This window comes from Sarcophilus harrisii, chromosome 2 (assembly GCF_902635505.1).
Source record: "Sarcophilus harrisii chromosome 2, mSarHar1.11, whole genome shotgun sequence".
NCBI lineage: Eukaryota > Metazoa > Chordata > Mammalia > Dasyuromorphia > Dasyuridae > Sarcophilus > Sarcophilus harrisii.
In genome coordinates this window covers 592,326,999-592,342,834 of record NC_045427.1, presented here as the reverse complement: position 1 = coordinate 592,342,834, position 15,836 = coordinate 592,326,999, and the positions used below count along the sequence as shown (strand labels likewise).

Sequence of the window (15,836 nt, the reverse complement as noted above, 5' to 3'; positions counted from 1 at the left end):
TGTGTTCCCATTTTTCCCTCTCTTCTCCTCACCCCCTCTCCTAGATGCATGCAATCTGATATATGTTAAACACCGTAAAATACATGTTACATCCAATAGAGGCATACATATTTATACAATTATCTTGCTGCGCAAAAAAAAAAAAAAATCAGATCAAAAGGTAAATAAATAAATAAATAAATAAAACAAGAAAGAAAATAAAATTCAAGCAAACCACAACAAAAAGAGTGAAAATGCTGTGGTGTGATCTACCCTCAGTTCCCACAGTCCTCTCTGTGGGTGTAAGTGACTCTCTCCATCACAGGTCTATTGGAATTGGCCTGAATAACATCATTATTAAAAAGAACCACATCCATCAGAATTGATCATTCATTGCGTGATCTTGTTGTTGCCGTGTATAATGATCTCCTAGTTCTGCTCATTTCACTTAGCATCAGTTCATGTAAGTCTCTCCCTCTAGGCCTCTCAGAAATCATCCTGTTGGTCATTTCATATAGAACAATAATATTCCATAATATTCATGTAACATAGCTTATTCAGCCATTTTCCAACTGATGGACATCCATTCAGTTTCCAGTTTCTGGCCACTATAAACAGAGCTGCGACAAACATTTTTGCACATGTGGGTCTCTTTCCCTCCTTTAAGATCTCTTTGGGATATAAGCCCTGTAGAAATACTGCTGGATCAAAAGGTATGCACAGTTTGATAACCCTTTGGATAGTTCCAAATTGCTCTCCAGAATGGTTGGATCCATTCACAATTCCACCAACAATGTATTAATGTCCCAGTTTTCCTACATCTCCTCCAACATTTGTCATTATCTTTTCCTGTCATCTTAGCCAATCTGATAGGTGTATAATACCTCAGAATTGTATTAATTTGCATTTCTCTGAACAATAATGATTTAGGGCACCTTTTCATATGACTATGAATGGTTTCACTTTCTTCATCTGAAAACTGTCTGTTCATATCCTTTGACCATTTATCAACTGGAGAATGGCTTGAATTCTTATAAATTTGAGTCAATTCTCTATATATTTTAGAAAGAGGCCTTTATCAGAACCCTTGAAGGTAAAAATGTTTTCCCAATTTATTGTTTCCCTTCTAATCTTGTGTGCGTTAGTTTTGTTTGTACAAAAACTTTGTAACTTATCATCAAAATTATCTACTGTCTGTTCAATAATTATCTCCATAATAATCTCCAATTTTTTTTTGGTCACAAATTCTTTCCTTCTCCACAGATTTGAGAGTGAAGTAAAATTCTTGAAGAGACTAGACCAGTAATGGTGTCATTATTGAATGTCAGAACTGGAAAGAACCCTTTTGTTTTATAAATGATGTAGCTTAGTCCTGGAAAAGGGAGACTTGTCCAAAATCACATGGCTCATTTTCTTGGGTATCCAAGTGATATCAGTTTGTAGAAATTTGGGCAGTAAATGGAGAGAGAAGCTAGAGCCAGACTCATTGAGAGACAATAGAAACTGCTCAGGTCTGCGGCCTAGATGTCTCCACATCTGGATTCTATGTCACCTCATTATTTCAAGTGGTAGAGGATTGTATTGATTAAACTCATGGACTTTCTACACATTTGTAAATGGCATGCCTGGCTTGCTGTGGACAAAAAAAACCCCAAATCATCTTTTGGTGATTACCTGCTCCCTATTATTTTATTTTTGTGAATAAGAAGCTGAGACTTGTGACTGCTCAGAACCATGTGTGTATTTTTTAAATTGCAGAGCCTACTCTTGAACCCATTTTCAGAATTACAGCCTTTTCACTATGCCCAGCATGTCAATCCATGAGTTTGTGTATTTATATCTAGATAGATAGATATGAGACATGTGCATGAAGCAATAGAAATTTCCCTATGCTAGGACTGTGAGAGACACAGATTGGAAGAATACATAGAGGGAGAGAGGGAAAAGATGGAGGTGAAGATGGAGAAAGAGAAAAATAGAGATGGGAGAGAGAGGAAACAGAAACTAAGAAAGACAAAGAGAAATGAGATAGAAAAAGAAGAGAGAGACAGAGAAAGAAGAGAGATAGACAAGAGAGAGAGAAACAAAGAGAGAGATAAAAGAGAGACAGAGTCAACGAGATAAAGGGAAGAAGGAAAACAGGAAAGACAAATAGACACAGAGAGGGAAGGAGGGATAGAGGAATAGAAGAATAGAGACAGACAAACAGAGGGGGGAAGGGAGGAGGGAGACCAACACAGAGAAAGAAAAGAGACACAGAATATGACAGAATATACAAAGTGGATTGTGGAGCCAATAGGAAAAATCTCCATTTCTCAGAAAATGTGGGACATGCTTAAAAGAGTAGCAAAGTTTCCTGAAAGACTGAGGACTAAGGAAAGAAGCTTCCAAAAGAAAGTCAAGAAGTTGCCTTTGGGTAAAGGTTGAAGGTTCCTCAGGCAAGCAAGGATCAGCAAGGCTCCATCGTGGTGGGAATGATATAGTGGGAGATAGCTAACTGAGTCACAATTGGAACCCAGGTCTTCTGACCTCAAATCCAATCATCTTTTGAATATTTTAAAAATACCACCATGGACTTTAAAATAATTTTGAACTTTAACCAAGGTTTCTGGGATTAAATAGGTTATTTTATGGAATTGTAGATCCTGCCTATTGACAAAGGGAAAAAACTCAATCTTCTTAACTCTTGGAACATACAGTTTTTAGGGCATATGCTACCGATTGTACAGGATTTATTCTTTTTTCCTGGGAGCAAGATTCAGTACACAGCTTTTTGGGTCACACTCTGAAGTCTGGGAGAGAGAAATACACCCATAAGGCTATGAATAAAGATGTGCCTTATTATAAGAGAGAGCTGTGATACCCCCTCAGGGAGAAGGCCTGACAATATTTCAGGCACGTCATGCATGCAGGTGGATAACAAAAAGAAAGAAATTCTCCCAGATTTGAGGATCCTTGGGGATGAAAAGAACTCTAGAAATGTAAGGGGATATTTTACTTTTATTTATAATGGTGATTCAGCTCCAAACAAGAAGATGACCAAATGCTGAACCATCTACCAAAGTCGTGATCTGCCTCCTTTATTACAGGTGCTTAGTTTATGTCTCCTATCTTTTCTGGACAAGTTCCCACTCTTTTATGTAGCTGAACCTTGAGGTAAGAGCCCAGCTCACTCAATTCTTAAGAGGATCACCCACTCTGGTGTTTTTATCACCAGAGTCCTGACTTTATCAGGTACCTGATCTTTGAAAGTCTATGTCCTCTCTTCTCCACTACTGAGGCAGCAGGTTTGGGTACCTTTTGGAAAAACATGCCTTCCAAGTTCTGTGTGGTCCTCCACTTCCACATCTAGTGGCTTCATTCCAAGGAAAGAAATAGGCTGATGCTCAGGGACCCACTGATGATGCTAGAACCTCACCTGAATGTCTGCTTCCCAACGGTATTTCACTTTTGTTTCCCTTTCTGACAGTAGGATTCTGCATGTTATTCCATCGCTCATATTTTTCTGGCTGAGAATTTTGCAGCTGTGTTGAAGTTAGTCATCTATTCTTTGTGAGGCTTTTTTTTTCTGTTCAAGCCACTTAGGATTCAAGACTCAAGGTGGTTGCTACCAATATCTGTGAATGATTTTCCAACCCATCACTGAGAACTAGAAATCCTATTATAAAATATTTCCAAGACATTAGTGAGGTACACTACTCCTACTATTATTGTTAGGTGGTAAAATTCATTGAGCATTGGACCTAGAATCACAAAGAACTACTTCTATTACTACTGCCACCACCACCACCACCACCACCACCAATACTACTACTACTTCCACTACTCTCATTACTACCATTAATTACTACTTCTACTACTATTCCTATTAGGACAGCTGTGTGGCAACAAAGTGTATTAAGCAGCATACTACTACTACTACTACTACTACTACTACTACTACTACTACTACTACTACTATTCTTACTACTACCATTACTACTACTATTATTAGGATAGCTGGATGGCAACAAAGTGCATCAGTCATTGGACAACTACTACTACTAACCTTTAGATGGTGAAGTAGATAGAATACTAGACTGGAACCAGGAAGATTCAAATTCTTTTTTTTTTTCTTCCTTCTTCAAATTCTTGTTTGGAGAGGTCTCTTAAAATAAGATATATTTTCAAGGAAATATCTCAAATATCTGTTTCAGATATTTCCTAACTGTGTGATCCTGGTCAAGTCACTTAGTAGCTTCAATTTCCTTACCTGTGAAAGAGTTTGGTGGGAAGATCAAATGAGATAATATATGTAAAGTACTTTGTAAACCTTAAAATACTATATAAAGTCTAGTGATTATTACTACTTCTACTTGTTGACTTTGTAAGCATTTATAAAGCACTTTACATAATCTGTCTTATTTTAGACTCACAACAACTCCATAAATATGATTGTAATTACAGTCAGTTTTCAATATTTGTGAGTTTAACTTTTATGACTTCAAGCATCCTCGTGATTTTATAAGTAAACTACTTTTCACTGACATTGGCAACTGTGCACATTTATGGCTATGTGCAGTAGAAAAAAAAAAGACAGGCAGAATGTGTGCAAATTTGTGGAGTGTCTGATGTCCTACTAGGTGCTTCCCTACTCTTCTTCACCTTATCATTATTGAGTCAAGAGCTCCTCATGCATTTTCACTGTTTGCCTTTAAAATTGAAGTTTGGAATTGCAATATTGCATAGTGCAAATCCTTTGGACTCTAAAATCAAGTGGGTAAAGTCAATGATGTGACTTAGTGACACAATAAAGGTGTTAGATGTACTTTACATTGCAATGTCTGTAGCTACTATCAATCATAAATTTGCTATTAAGGAATTTATAATTTGTTATATCCAATGACAGAAGGGAAGTATTTATAATACTATAGATTTCATGTGTTAGAAAAAAAGTGATTATCTTTTGAAATCAAAGTTGTTTTTGTAATTGAGATGCTAACACAAAAGGTTACAGAATTCCAGGGAATTACCAGCAAGGAAAAATGTTTTGTATGTTACCAATTTTATTTTGTATCCTGCGTTTGATGGTCAGTTTTTCTGATCAGCTGCTATTGAGACATTTTTCTTCTACAACAGTGGCTCTCTGTCCTTAGAAGGCAGTGTTCCATCCCTATATTTCCCATTTCTAGAACATAAATCAAAATCTGCCTTTCTAGAACTTATTTAGCATAGATGTTCTTTCCTTGTCCAAATTTTGCCACATGATAGTAATTGATTTCATTTGGACATAATACATTCTCAGAATATCTTAGTTTATGAGGTTTAGATAGAAGGGATGTTTGAACAGAAGATGTAGGACATTTGGAAGGGGAAAGAAATGGAAATCTGAGATACTTTGGGAATATCTTTGGAAAAAAGGAGTCAGCTAAGATGGATAGAAAGTCAGGTCTGGAGTCAGGAAGACATGAATTCAAATCCAACCTCAGACATTAGCATTGTAGTCTTGAGCAAGTCACTCTGCTTGTTTTATACTACTAGAGAAATGAAAAACCATTTCAGTATCTTTACCAAATATGGTGCATGTAGAGTCCAAGTATAGGCCATGAGGTCATGATGAATCTGATATGACTGAACACTTTTATAAATGCAGCTTTTAGGAACTAATGTTTCTTGGATAATTTAGGAATGTGTAGCTTAATTTGCTCATATAATAATATTTGACATGACAGTATTTTCTGCACAATAATTCCAAATTCATGAATTGAATTTGCAGCAAAAAGATTTATATTTATGTTGCAAACCCAGGTAGAATGTAAGCCCCTTGAAGGCAAGGACGGTTTCATTTATATCTTTGTATACCCTGGGGTCTAGCACGGACTTCTACTAATGTTTAATAAATGCCGATTGATTGAAATAGAATTGACTACTTACAGATCCTAGGAAGTCATGTCTCTTAACATGAATTAATGAGAAGCAGGCAGAAGCATAAACCAAGAGCATCTAACAACATTATGACAAAAAAAAGCAGCAAGTCACAGCAAAGAGAATAGGTTTCAAAGAGCTCAGGACTTCAAATCCCACATTCTGGCTTCCTATCCTGCCTCTGCTCCTTATTCCCTCTATGACTTTTTTTAAAATGAAAAGACAGGCAAATGATGCTCTCTGGTCCCTCCCTGCTCTATTCTCTGCTCTGAGAAAGTCTGCAAAGCACTTTATATCCATTATCTTCCTTGGTTCTTAGGTATTACAGATGTTATTTCCCCCAAGTTACAGATGAGTTCCTGTGCTTTCTAGACTTGTGTCATTCCCCAGGGGCAAGCAGATAACAGTGAGTTTCAGATGAAGGAAAGGAAATGAGGGCAAAATAATAATAATAATAATAATTTTAAAATGTAAGACTTTAAAATTCACCAAGCACAATTTTTGCCATCTGGGACTGTGTCTAATCAGCTTCATTTTCTGAACTGTTGCCATTAGCAAGATGTTGCCATCTACATTAACATCTAAAAATGGAAGATTTGTTTCTCTGTAAATCTGCCATTTGAGAATGTGTGTGGTCATCCACTAGCACTTAGACATGTGTGGTTCACTTGACAGTATTTTCATATTATCTCTTCCCTACAAAATAACTCAATGAAGAAATGTTTCCATATGCTAGAAATTGACCTATTTTGCTGAGGGTGGTTATGGGACATTGTGGGTCAGTGGTAACTTTCATACAGATATTCACTGAATAATGGCACCGTCTTTGGAGTTCACCATAAAATAGTTTTCCAGTCTAGTGGGCGTTACATTGCTGCAAAGACAAACTAAACAATTTTGCCTTGAAATATTGGGTCAAAAGGAATTGAAGAATGGTTGCACATAGGTTACAAAGTATGAATGCTGCTAAGCCATAATTTTAATCTTCAAATAAATTTAAATGTTTTTTAGCAAGGAAGGATTAGCTTCTTTGTGTAGAAACTGAGAATACAGCCTCAGATACTTACTAGCTGTGTAACTCTGAGCAAAGTCACTTAATTGTTTCCTTGTCTTTAAAATCAACAGGAGAAGGAAATGGCAAACCACCCCAGTATCTTTACCAAAAAACTCAAAATGGACAACAAAAAGTCGGATATGATTGAAATGACTGAATAACAAGTAGAAGCTAAGGCTTTTAGGTGGACTCTTGAGAAACAGGTTGAAGTCTAGGGTTAATCACATTTATAAATGTACAACCTAAGCTTTTTTCTATATCCAAGACACTTCACCTTTTTAGTGGATATCAAGTAAAGATATAGGTCTTCAGATCCTGGAATAGCACTGCCATCACTTCCACACATAACCTCATTATCCTGAACTGCTCACTTATCTTCTCTTTCAGAGAAGTACCCTTCTCTAGGCACTTGAGTCTAACCAGTCAATTCAAATTATTAGCGTGTTTCCTCAAACTTCTATTCACTCATGGCCCTGGGAAGAGGTCAGAATAACTTGAATGTGAACTATCAGTACTATTTTTTAGTCATTTAGCATGTGGCCCACTGGTAAACTGATCATTTCATATAAAACATATATGTAATAATGGCATTCTCATTATTTGGTATGTTTATGTTTTAAGTTCACTTCAGCTCAAACAATACCAGTGATAATGTTATGTCTGTGATTTGCCTAATCCCCCAATCCTTTTCTCTATCAACATTCTGCCTCTGAGCTATTCTATACTTTTTTCCTGTTTTTCTTACTGACAGTTTTAAAACTTAAAACTACTTCAATCTTTATTGCACTTTTTTAGTGTACCCATCTTGAAATTTCTTTGTTCCTATTTAGGAAGATTCAATTTTCTATACTGTGACATTAAAGGCCAACTCTTCTCCAAGATGGAAATTTTTCTGAGGATCAGCACCACGGTTTCTAGAAATGATATATCAATTAAGTGACTTATGAATTGACTTCTCATCCCTATAAAATCTAGATCAAAATTCTCTTCCCTGGCCACCAAACCTCTATGTGTATTTACTTTCCCTATTAGATTGTAAGCACAATCTTAGTATAGGATATCAAATGTTTCAGTTTTGTTTCATTAGCATTTAGTACAGCTCCTGAAATATTATAAGTATGGGGGCTTTTTGCCCCATACATTCATCCACTACTTACCAATATGATCTTAAAAATTAAAAAGGCAGTTCTTAGATAGTATTTGCTGCCTATAGATCATTTTTGTACATCACTTTTCTCATTAAAGATCCCCTTCCAGATTTCCTCATGTCTAGCAGTTCTTCCTAATTCTAATATTTCTCTTTTCCATTAAACCTATACTGCCCAATGACAGAAAGCTTGCTCCCATTCTCACATTCAGGGTCAATAATAACTGCTCTCTCTTCTCCTTCATAACTCTAGATAAACTCCATCATTGGGCGCCAGAGTCTTAGGAACAATTTCTCATGACATTCCTCAGGTCTTTTTGCATTCCTTTTATGTAATGTAGCATGAGGTCATAGGCTCTCCTTTCTTCCTTTTTATTTGCTCTGATTTTCAGTGCCCTGAACATTTTAAGCAAGAAAAGCACTAAGTTTTCTGCTTCTTCTCAGTGCAGTAGTAAAGGCATATGTTATTTTCATAGGTCCTGCACATTTAGCCATTCCGAGCCTCGACAAATATTTATTAGCCACTAGTCCAAAAGTCAATAGGAGGAAACCTACTACAAATGCATTTCCAAACATTTTTCCTAATTGTGAAAATTGAACTGTTTCTGTGATAAGTAAATGCAAGGTAATAAAAGAAGATTATTTTGTGTTTTAAAAAAAGTTTAGTCACTTTTCAGTCTTAAAAAACTCATAATAAAATCTTTTTCAATATTTGTACTTTCTCAAAATATAATTGTCTCCAGGAATAAGCAATGAAATAAGGAAACAAGAGTTTATTAGGTATTTACTATGTGCCAGGCACTTTTCTAAACATTTTACAATATTATATTATTTGATCCTCACAACAATTTTGGGAGATAGATGCTATTATTTTCCCCATTTTATAATTGAGGAAACTGAGACAGGAAAAGGTTAAATTGACTCTCCCAGGATCAAATAGCTAATAAGTGTCTGAGGTTGCATTTGAACTCAGTTCCTTCAAACTCCAGGCTCAGTTTTAATTAAAAATAATAATAATAATAAAATAATCTTATGGAGAAGACTTTGTTTTCAGCGAATGCCATCTGCAGCCAAAGCATATAGAACTGAGAATTGAGTGGATAGTACTGAAATTAAAGCAATGGATGTTAACAGTTTTAGGACTTTGCTCTGAAAGAGAAGAGAGAGTCTTATAAGATGATGGTTTGAGAGGATGACAAAAGGAAGGCTTTCAGTGTTGCTTGAATCTCAAATCTATCCCCACATTTATCATCTGGCACTTCAGAATTTGTGTTCTTGTCCTCTGGAGCAACCTGACTATTCTCTTCTTCCCATTTTAATCACAAAGCAACATGGCCACACATTGGAACTCAGCAGATCTCCAGATGTTTATCGTCTCCAAGACCCAGACCTTAAGAAGTCTACTCCCATCTACATACTATGTATTGTATACACACTTGTACTAAACTATATTTTCTGTTATCATGACCTTTCTTCAGTTTTTTGAACCAAAGATCTTCTCTGAATTCATCTAATGTCATCTTGGTTTTACTCGCTGCCATAATTAACTCTGATTTCATGATTTGCCATTTGAATGTAACAGGACCCTAGAATTCTTTACCCCTGCTTCTGCCATTTTCAGCTTTTGAATCTTCATTGCTGAAAAATCATTATAAATTTCTCCATTCTTGATCTAAAACTGTAACATGACTAGAGAAAAATCAGAAAATCAAGATTTCAAATATTATCATTTCATGGTGTGATCAACAATAGAGCACCAAATTAGATGACTACTAGTTTATGTGATGGGAAACTACATGGTGTTATAGTGCACAGAGTGCCAAGCTTAGAATCAGGAAGCCTCATCTTCCTAAGTTCAAATCTGGCCTCAGACACATGCTAACTGTTTAACCGTAGGCAAATGACTTCACTCAATTTGTCTCAGTTTCCTTACCTGAAAAATGATTTAGAAAAAGAAATAGTAAACCATTATCTTTGCCAAAGCTCCAAATAGGGTCATGAAGAATCAGACACAACTGAAAAACAAGAAGAAACTTGTGATGTTAGGCAAATTACTTAATACACACGCATATATCTATATACACACATTTGTGTATATATATATATATATATATATATATATATATATATATATAATACATACACATATGTATGCAGATAGATAGGTGTAAATTCACTCTGCTGGACTTGGTGGTCTTAAGCCCCTTCCAGCTATAAGTCTTTGAACTCCTGAAAGTGGATCAGTGTCTTATGATGATGAAGCCCATGGTGTGACCTCTGCCAGGTGACTGAAAGAAATGAAAGAAGAAGCTTAGTGGGGTCATAAAATTGAATGGTTGTGGTATTTCATATGTTCACTGATGTTTAGAAAGTAGAGGTTGTAACTTAGTAAAAGCAGAGCTAAAGTAGAATAGAATATGAAAGAGGAATGAGGAGGTTTGAGTTTCCTGGGATGAGTAATTTGACAGAAATTGGGTTTTTAGTAAACTGCAGCATAAATCAAATATGAACCAACAGAGAACTGTGGCAACCAAAAAAAGTGAACTTGATCTTAGGCTGCATTAAAAAGGTGGATCTAGAACATAGGAACTGGGGTTCTGTGTAATCTGCACAGGTTTGGATTCATCTAGAGAAGGGTAATAGAATCATAGATTTAGAGCCAGGAAAAAAAAACCTTCAAATTCATCAAGTCTAACTCTTTCATCTTCTAGTTGAAAAAGCTGAAGCCTAGAGAGGTTATGTGACTTGCTAAAAAAAACATCTGGTTAGTAGGAGGCAAAGCTGCAATTTGAACCCAAAATTTCAGCCTCCAAATTCAGCAAATGTTCCTTTGTGCCATTCCCAGGAACCATATAAGATAGTTTTCAACATTCACCCTTGCAAAACCTTGTGTTCCAAATTGTTCTTCCTTCATCCTTTCCTCCCCTTTCTCTTGAACCACAAGTAATACAATATAGGTTAATTATGTGCAATTTTTCTATTTCCACATTTGTCATGCTTCACAAAAAAAAATCATATCAAAAGGGAAAAAAGAGAAAGAAAGAAAAAACAAGCAAGCAAACAGCAGTAACAATGATGGAAATACTATGTTGTGATCCACATTCAGTTTCCATAGTTCTCTTTTTGGATATGAATGGCTCTCTCCATTACAGGTCTATCAGAACTGGCCTGAATAACATCATTGTTTAAAAGAGCCAAGTCTATTATAGTTGATCATCACATAATCTTGTTGTTGCTGTACAATGTTCTCTTGATTCTACTCACTTAACTTAGTATCATCAGTTATATAAGTCTTTCCAGGCTTTTCAGAAATCATCTTACTGATAAATCACCTCAATGTTGTAAAAAGACAAGTCCATCACAGTTGATCATTACATAATCTTGTTGTGGCTGTGTACAATGTTCTCTAGGTTCTACTCACTACACTCAGCATCAGTTCATGTAAGTCTCTCCAGGCCTTTCTGCCATCATCCTACTGATCGTTTCTTACAGAAAAATATTATTCTATAACATTCATATACCATAACTTATTCAGTCATTTCCCAATTGATGAGCATCGAATCTTTGTCCAGTTTCTTGCCACTACAAAAAGGGCTGCCACAAACATTTTTGCACATGTGGGTACCTTTCCCTCCTTTAAGATCTCTTTGGCATATAAGCTCAGGAGAGCCACTGCTGGATCTAAAAGTATGCACAGTTTAATAGCTCTTTGGGTATAGCCCAGGAACCATATTTTAGAAAGGACAATGAACAGCTAGAGGGTATTAAGAGAAGGCAATTAGAAAACCAAGAAGACTGAGTAAAAAGGTATATTTATACCCTTTTTAGATGGTTCTTAGAGAGGACCAATAGCATCACAAGAGTGCTATTTTGACTTTCACATGGATTGTATTTGAATGAGATAGAGCTGCACAAAGTCATCAGCTTCACTCTCTCCTCCAGAGTCATCATTGCCCAGTGACAAATCAAAAGTCAATTTGACTGGCCCAGGATGCACTGGGTAACTTTGATCCTTCTAAATTAAGATCTTTCTCAAGTCTCAGGTTGTATGAGGCCATTTCTGTTCAGTGACTACAGGCTAGGTAAATGTCCCAGTTTACCATCCCAAAGATACCTGGGAGGGGAAGATGCTCTGAATTTTGGGCCAAAGCATCATGCCACTTAAGTAGTCATTGAAAGAATTGGAGATATTTTATCTAGAAAAGCTTAGGAGGGTACATTATAGTAATCTCTGAATATTTATAGTTTTGGTATGTAAATAATTATGATTGTTTTTCTTGGTTTGGAGCGTGGGGGAATGAAAAAGACAAAAGTTGGAGCAATGTCAAAAGTTGTAATAAGCTAATTTAAAGCAATACTTCCTAATTATTAGAGATTTAAGGTAGAATGAGCTATTTTGGGAGTTAGCAGCTTTCTCCTAACTTGAGGTCCATAAAAGGAAGTTGGATGACCACTTGTTGGAGCTGAATAATCAGGGTTACACTGAGGTGTCTTCTGGGATTCTATGGTTCTATAGGCATGGAGAATAAGGACCAACCTCAGTGACACTGTAGGTCTTGCCTCCGGCCAGAAAGCAGTTTGTCTTTTGTATTACTTGATTCGACCCTTGTCTATATCCCTTAATTCATGTTTCATGACATTTTTCCTTCATTTCTTCCTAGGTTCATGAAAGTAGCTGGGAGCACTGTGGATGCTGTTACCTGGCAACAGTAGGTATTCATCAGTCTTGTTTTTCCTTATGTCCGCTAAACTGTGGGAGAAAGAAAGCCAAATTAGTCTTTCCTGAGTTTACATATGAAGCATCCTAAAATTATCCATCATCCTCTAAGGAAAAGTTGAAACTGATTGTGGAACCAACTGTTTTGACAGCAAAATACTAACTCATAATCCTCAGGGTTCTTATTCCAAGCAGTCTGTCACTTTCATGGAATCTCAGATATTATATATTGTTTTAGATTAAACTATCATTAGTGGATGTAGAGTAGAGATCTGAAGGTTTTCTCTAAGGAAATATTCTTTATCTACCACTAGGCTGCCTAAATACAAGGAATATATTATCTGCTATTTCCTTCAATGATATATTTCCTCATTTATTCCAACTGGATATTAAAGGACAGAGGGGAAAGTTAACAATTTTCACAATCCTGTGATGTAGTCAAAATGTGATATCTCATTGAACGTCTCAGTGGCAGGACCTACACTTAGGACTGAGTCAGTCCGTGAAGTGAAGAAGCAAGCAGGTAAAAAAAAGGATGATTTGTAAGGCAATGAAATGACCTCAAGTGAATGGGTGCACAGCTCCCAGGAAGTAAATGAGGCAAAAAATGGACAGCTTGTAAAAATCAGCAACTCAACTAAAAAGAAGACCAAGTGTCTGTCTAATGAGCCCAGTTTTCCCCTGGGCTAGATTCAATTCAATTTCATCTTATCCGGCAGACACTTATTAAGCATCTCTTCAAGTACATAGTGATAAAGAAAAATGGTTTAATGAAAGCAGGAATGGACTTGAAAAGTCAGAAAAACCTGGATTCAAAATCTATCTTGGACTTTTTCTAACTATATGACTCTGGGCAAGTCATTAACCTCTCTCTCAAGATTAAGTGTTCATTATGCTTCAGAAAACTCCCAGGACTAATTTACTAAGTCAGATATGGGTTGTAACTTATGTTAGTAGAGGGAGTTATCACATTGGGAGCTGCCCACCTTGATGAAATCAAGATGATTCCCCTATTGGCATATGGCATATATTTCACTAGACCTTTACCTATATGAAGAGCATATGTAAGCCCACTTCAAATCTCCTTTCTTTGTGTTTAACCCAAATGTTGCATTTCAGCATGTTTTCTGTAACTCTACCTATTCATTTTTTCCTGTTCAATAGTCCCCATGTGTGACTGAATTTCCTTTATTTTCAATTTTATTTTAGCTGAGCATAACTCTGACTGGTGCCTACTTTTTCCAAACTGAACCCCCTCATTATTTACTCAAGGCTTGTTGCCATTTTGCACTTTATTAAAGGCACTTGTACCACACTTTGAGAAAGGTAAAAATTTAAGAGCTGCATTGGCTAATCTTGAAGTGATTACTATTACTATTACTAAACTTGGTGGTATGATTTGGGAAATAATATGATCTGGTTTTACTTGTTGATATGTTGATAGTCATTAAACTTTTCAAACAGTGATTTTAACCATGTCCAGTAGTGTACTAGAAACAGTAAGCCCTCAAGTGAAATCTCACAATTTTATATTTCTCTACTTTCCAACAATTCCACATACTTGCAGATATCATTTTGTTAACTTTCATCAAATTATCATGAGCCAGCAGATAAATAATTATCATTACCTATACAAAGTTAAAATCCAGAGAGATCTTGTGACCCTTATATGGTCAATATTAGCCATACTGATTGTTGGGGGGTGTAAAGTAAATCTGAGAAAGGCCTCCAGACATCAAGGAGTTGAGTGGTATTATTCTGGAGACAAGATTAACACATGAAATAGAACAAATGAGAACTAAACTACTGTGATGCTATGACAGGAACTCACATAAGGGGGAGAACGTTTTGAGACTGGTAGCACTAAGGGTTGGTATGATGAATGGATATGAAAGTCATCTTCCAATTGACTTTTATCTAGATGCTATATACAACCTTTCTCTACTCTGGGAAGATGTAACAAAAGGAATCATAATTCTCTCTCTCTCTCTTTTTTTCGAATCTTTTAACTCTGAGCCCCCAGCTAGGATAGCACTCTGACTAGCATCTTAAAAAGAATAGAGACCCTTAATAGAGGTAGATGAATCCCTGGCTCTTATTTCTTCAGGACTTTGGTCTTGAATCTTGCTACTTCCAGCTGGAAATGGGAGAGCAGAATCATCTTAGCAAGCTAATGCCCTTTATGTTTAGTCTTTCCTTATAACAACCATCCAGGTACAAGACTGGTGTCTTTATGAGAAGACTTATCCTAACTTTGGGTGATAGAGTACATTTCCCAGTCTTCATCTCTATCGGTTAAACCATAACCAGACAGAAGTCACTTGTTCTATGATCACTAAGCAACACTAGAGTTCAAACTTCCCTGATTTATTTTTGTTTGTTTTTAATTCTATGTCTTACCTGTTGGTTCATGCAAATGAGAGAAAAGGATTGAGAAACAATGCTCTGGGCTTAGTTCATCTCACTATTCAGCTACTTTCCTCAATTGATTATATGCAAATGATTCCTCTAAAAGTTTTATATCTTTTACAAGGCACCACATGATTCACTTAAATATGAAAGGAGCTTACCCTTTACAAGGTGTAAATGCAAATTGAGTCATTGTTTTTCATATCATTGTTTTGGTTATTTGCACCTTAAATTCTGAAAATTTGCCAGTCTGAAATGCTCACACTCTTACAAATAAGCTGGGAAGGCTTCATGAATTTGTCTGTGAATATTAAGTAGGATTGCTATAGACCAAGAAATTCTATTTAAGTAAAATAAGATAAATCAAGACATAGAATCTGAGGGTGAACATCATGTATGTAAGGGAATGGTGTCTTTGCAAATCCTATCTCTCAAGTCTGGAAAGCATTATCTTCTTGCCTTATGATCTTAGAAAGCTCCACAAATCCTTTGAGTCTGTGATCTTTCAGAAAAAAATACATCTTTACTCTCACTAATTTCATTTAGAAAGTTAGCATTTTTTTGCATCATGAATGTGGGCAACAAGTCACTATTCTGATAAGGGTCCATGGATATCACTAGATTGG

At 36.1% G+C, this 15,836-nt stretch overlaps 1 protein-coding gene across 1 annotated transcript in view; it reads left to right on the top strand.

The window, feature by feature from the left end:
- Positions 1–15,836, top strand: part of HPSE2 (heparanase 2 (inactive)) — a 677,809-nt gene that overhangs the window by 418,702 nt on the left and 243,271 nt on the right. Inside the window, exon 6 of the mRNA XM_031956226.1 lies at positions 12,746–12,793. Coding sequence (XP_031812086.1) covers positions 12,746–12,793 — 48 coding nt within the window. The remainder of the gene's footprint in view (positions 1–12,745; positions 12,794–15,836) is intronic.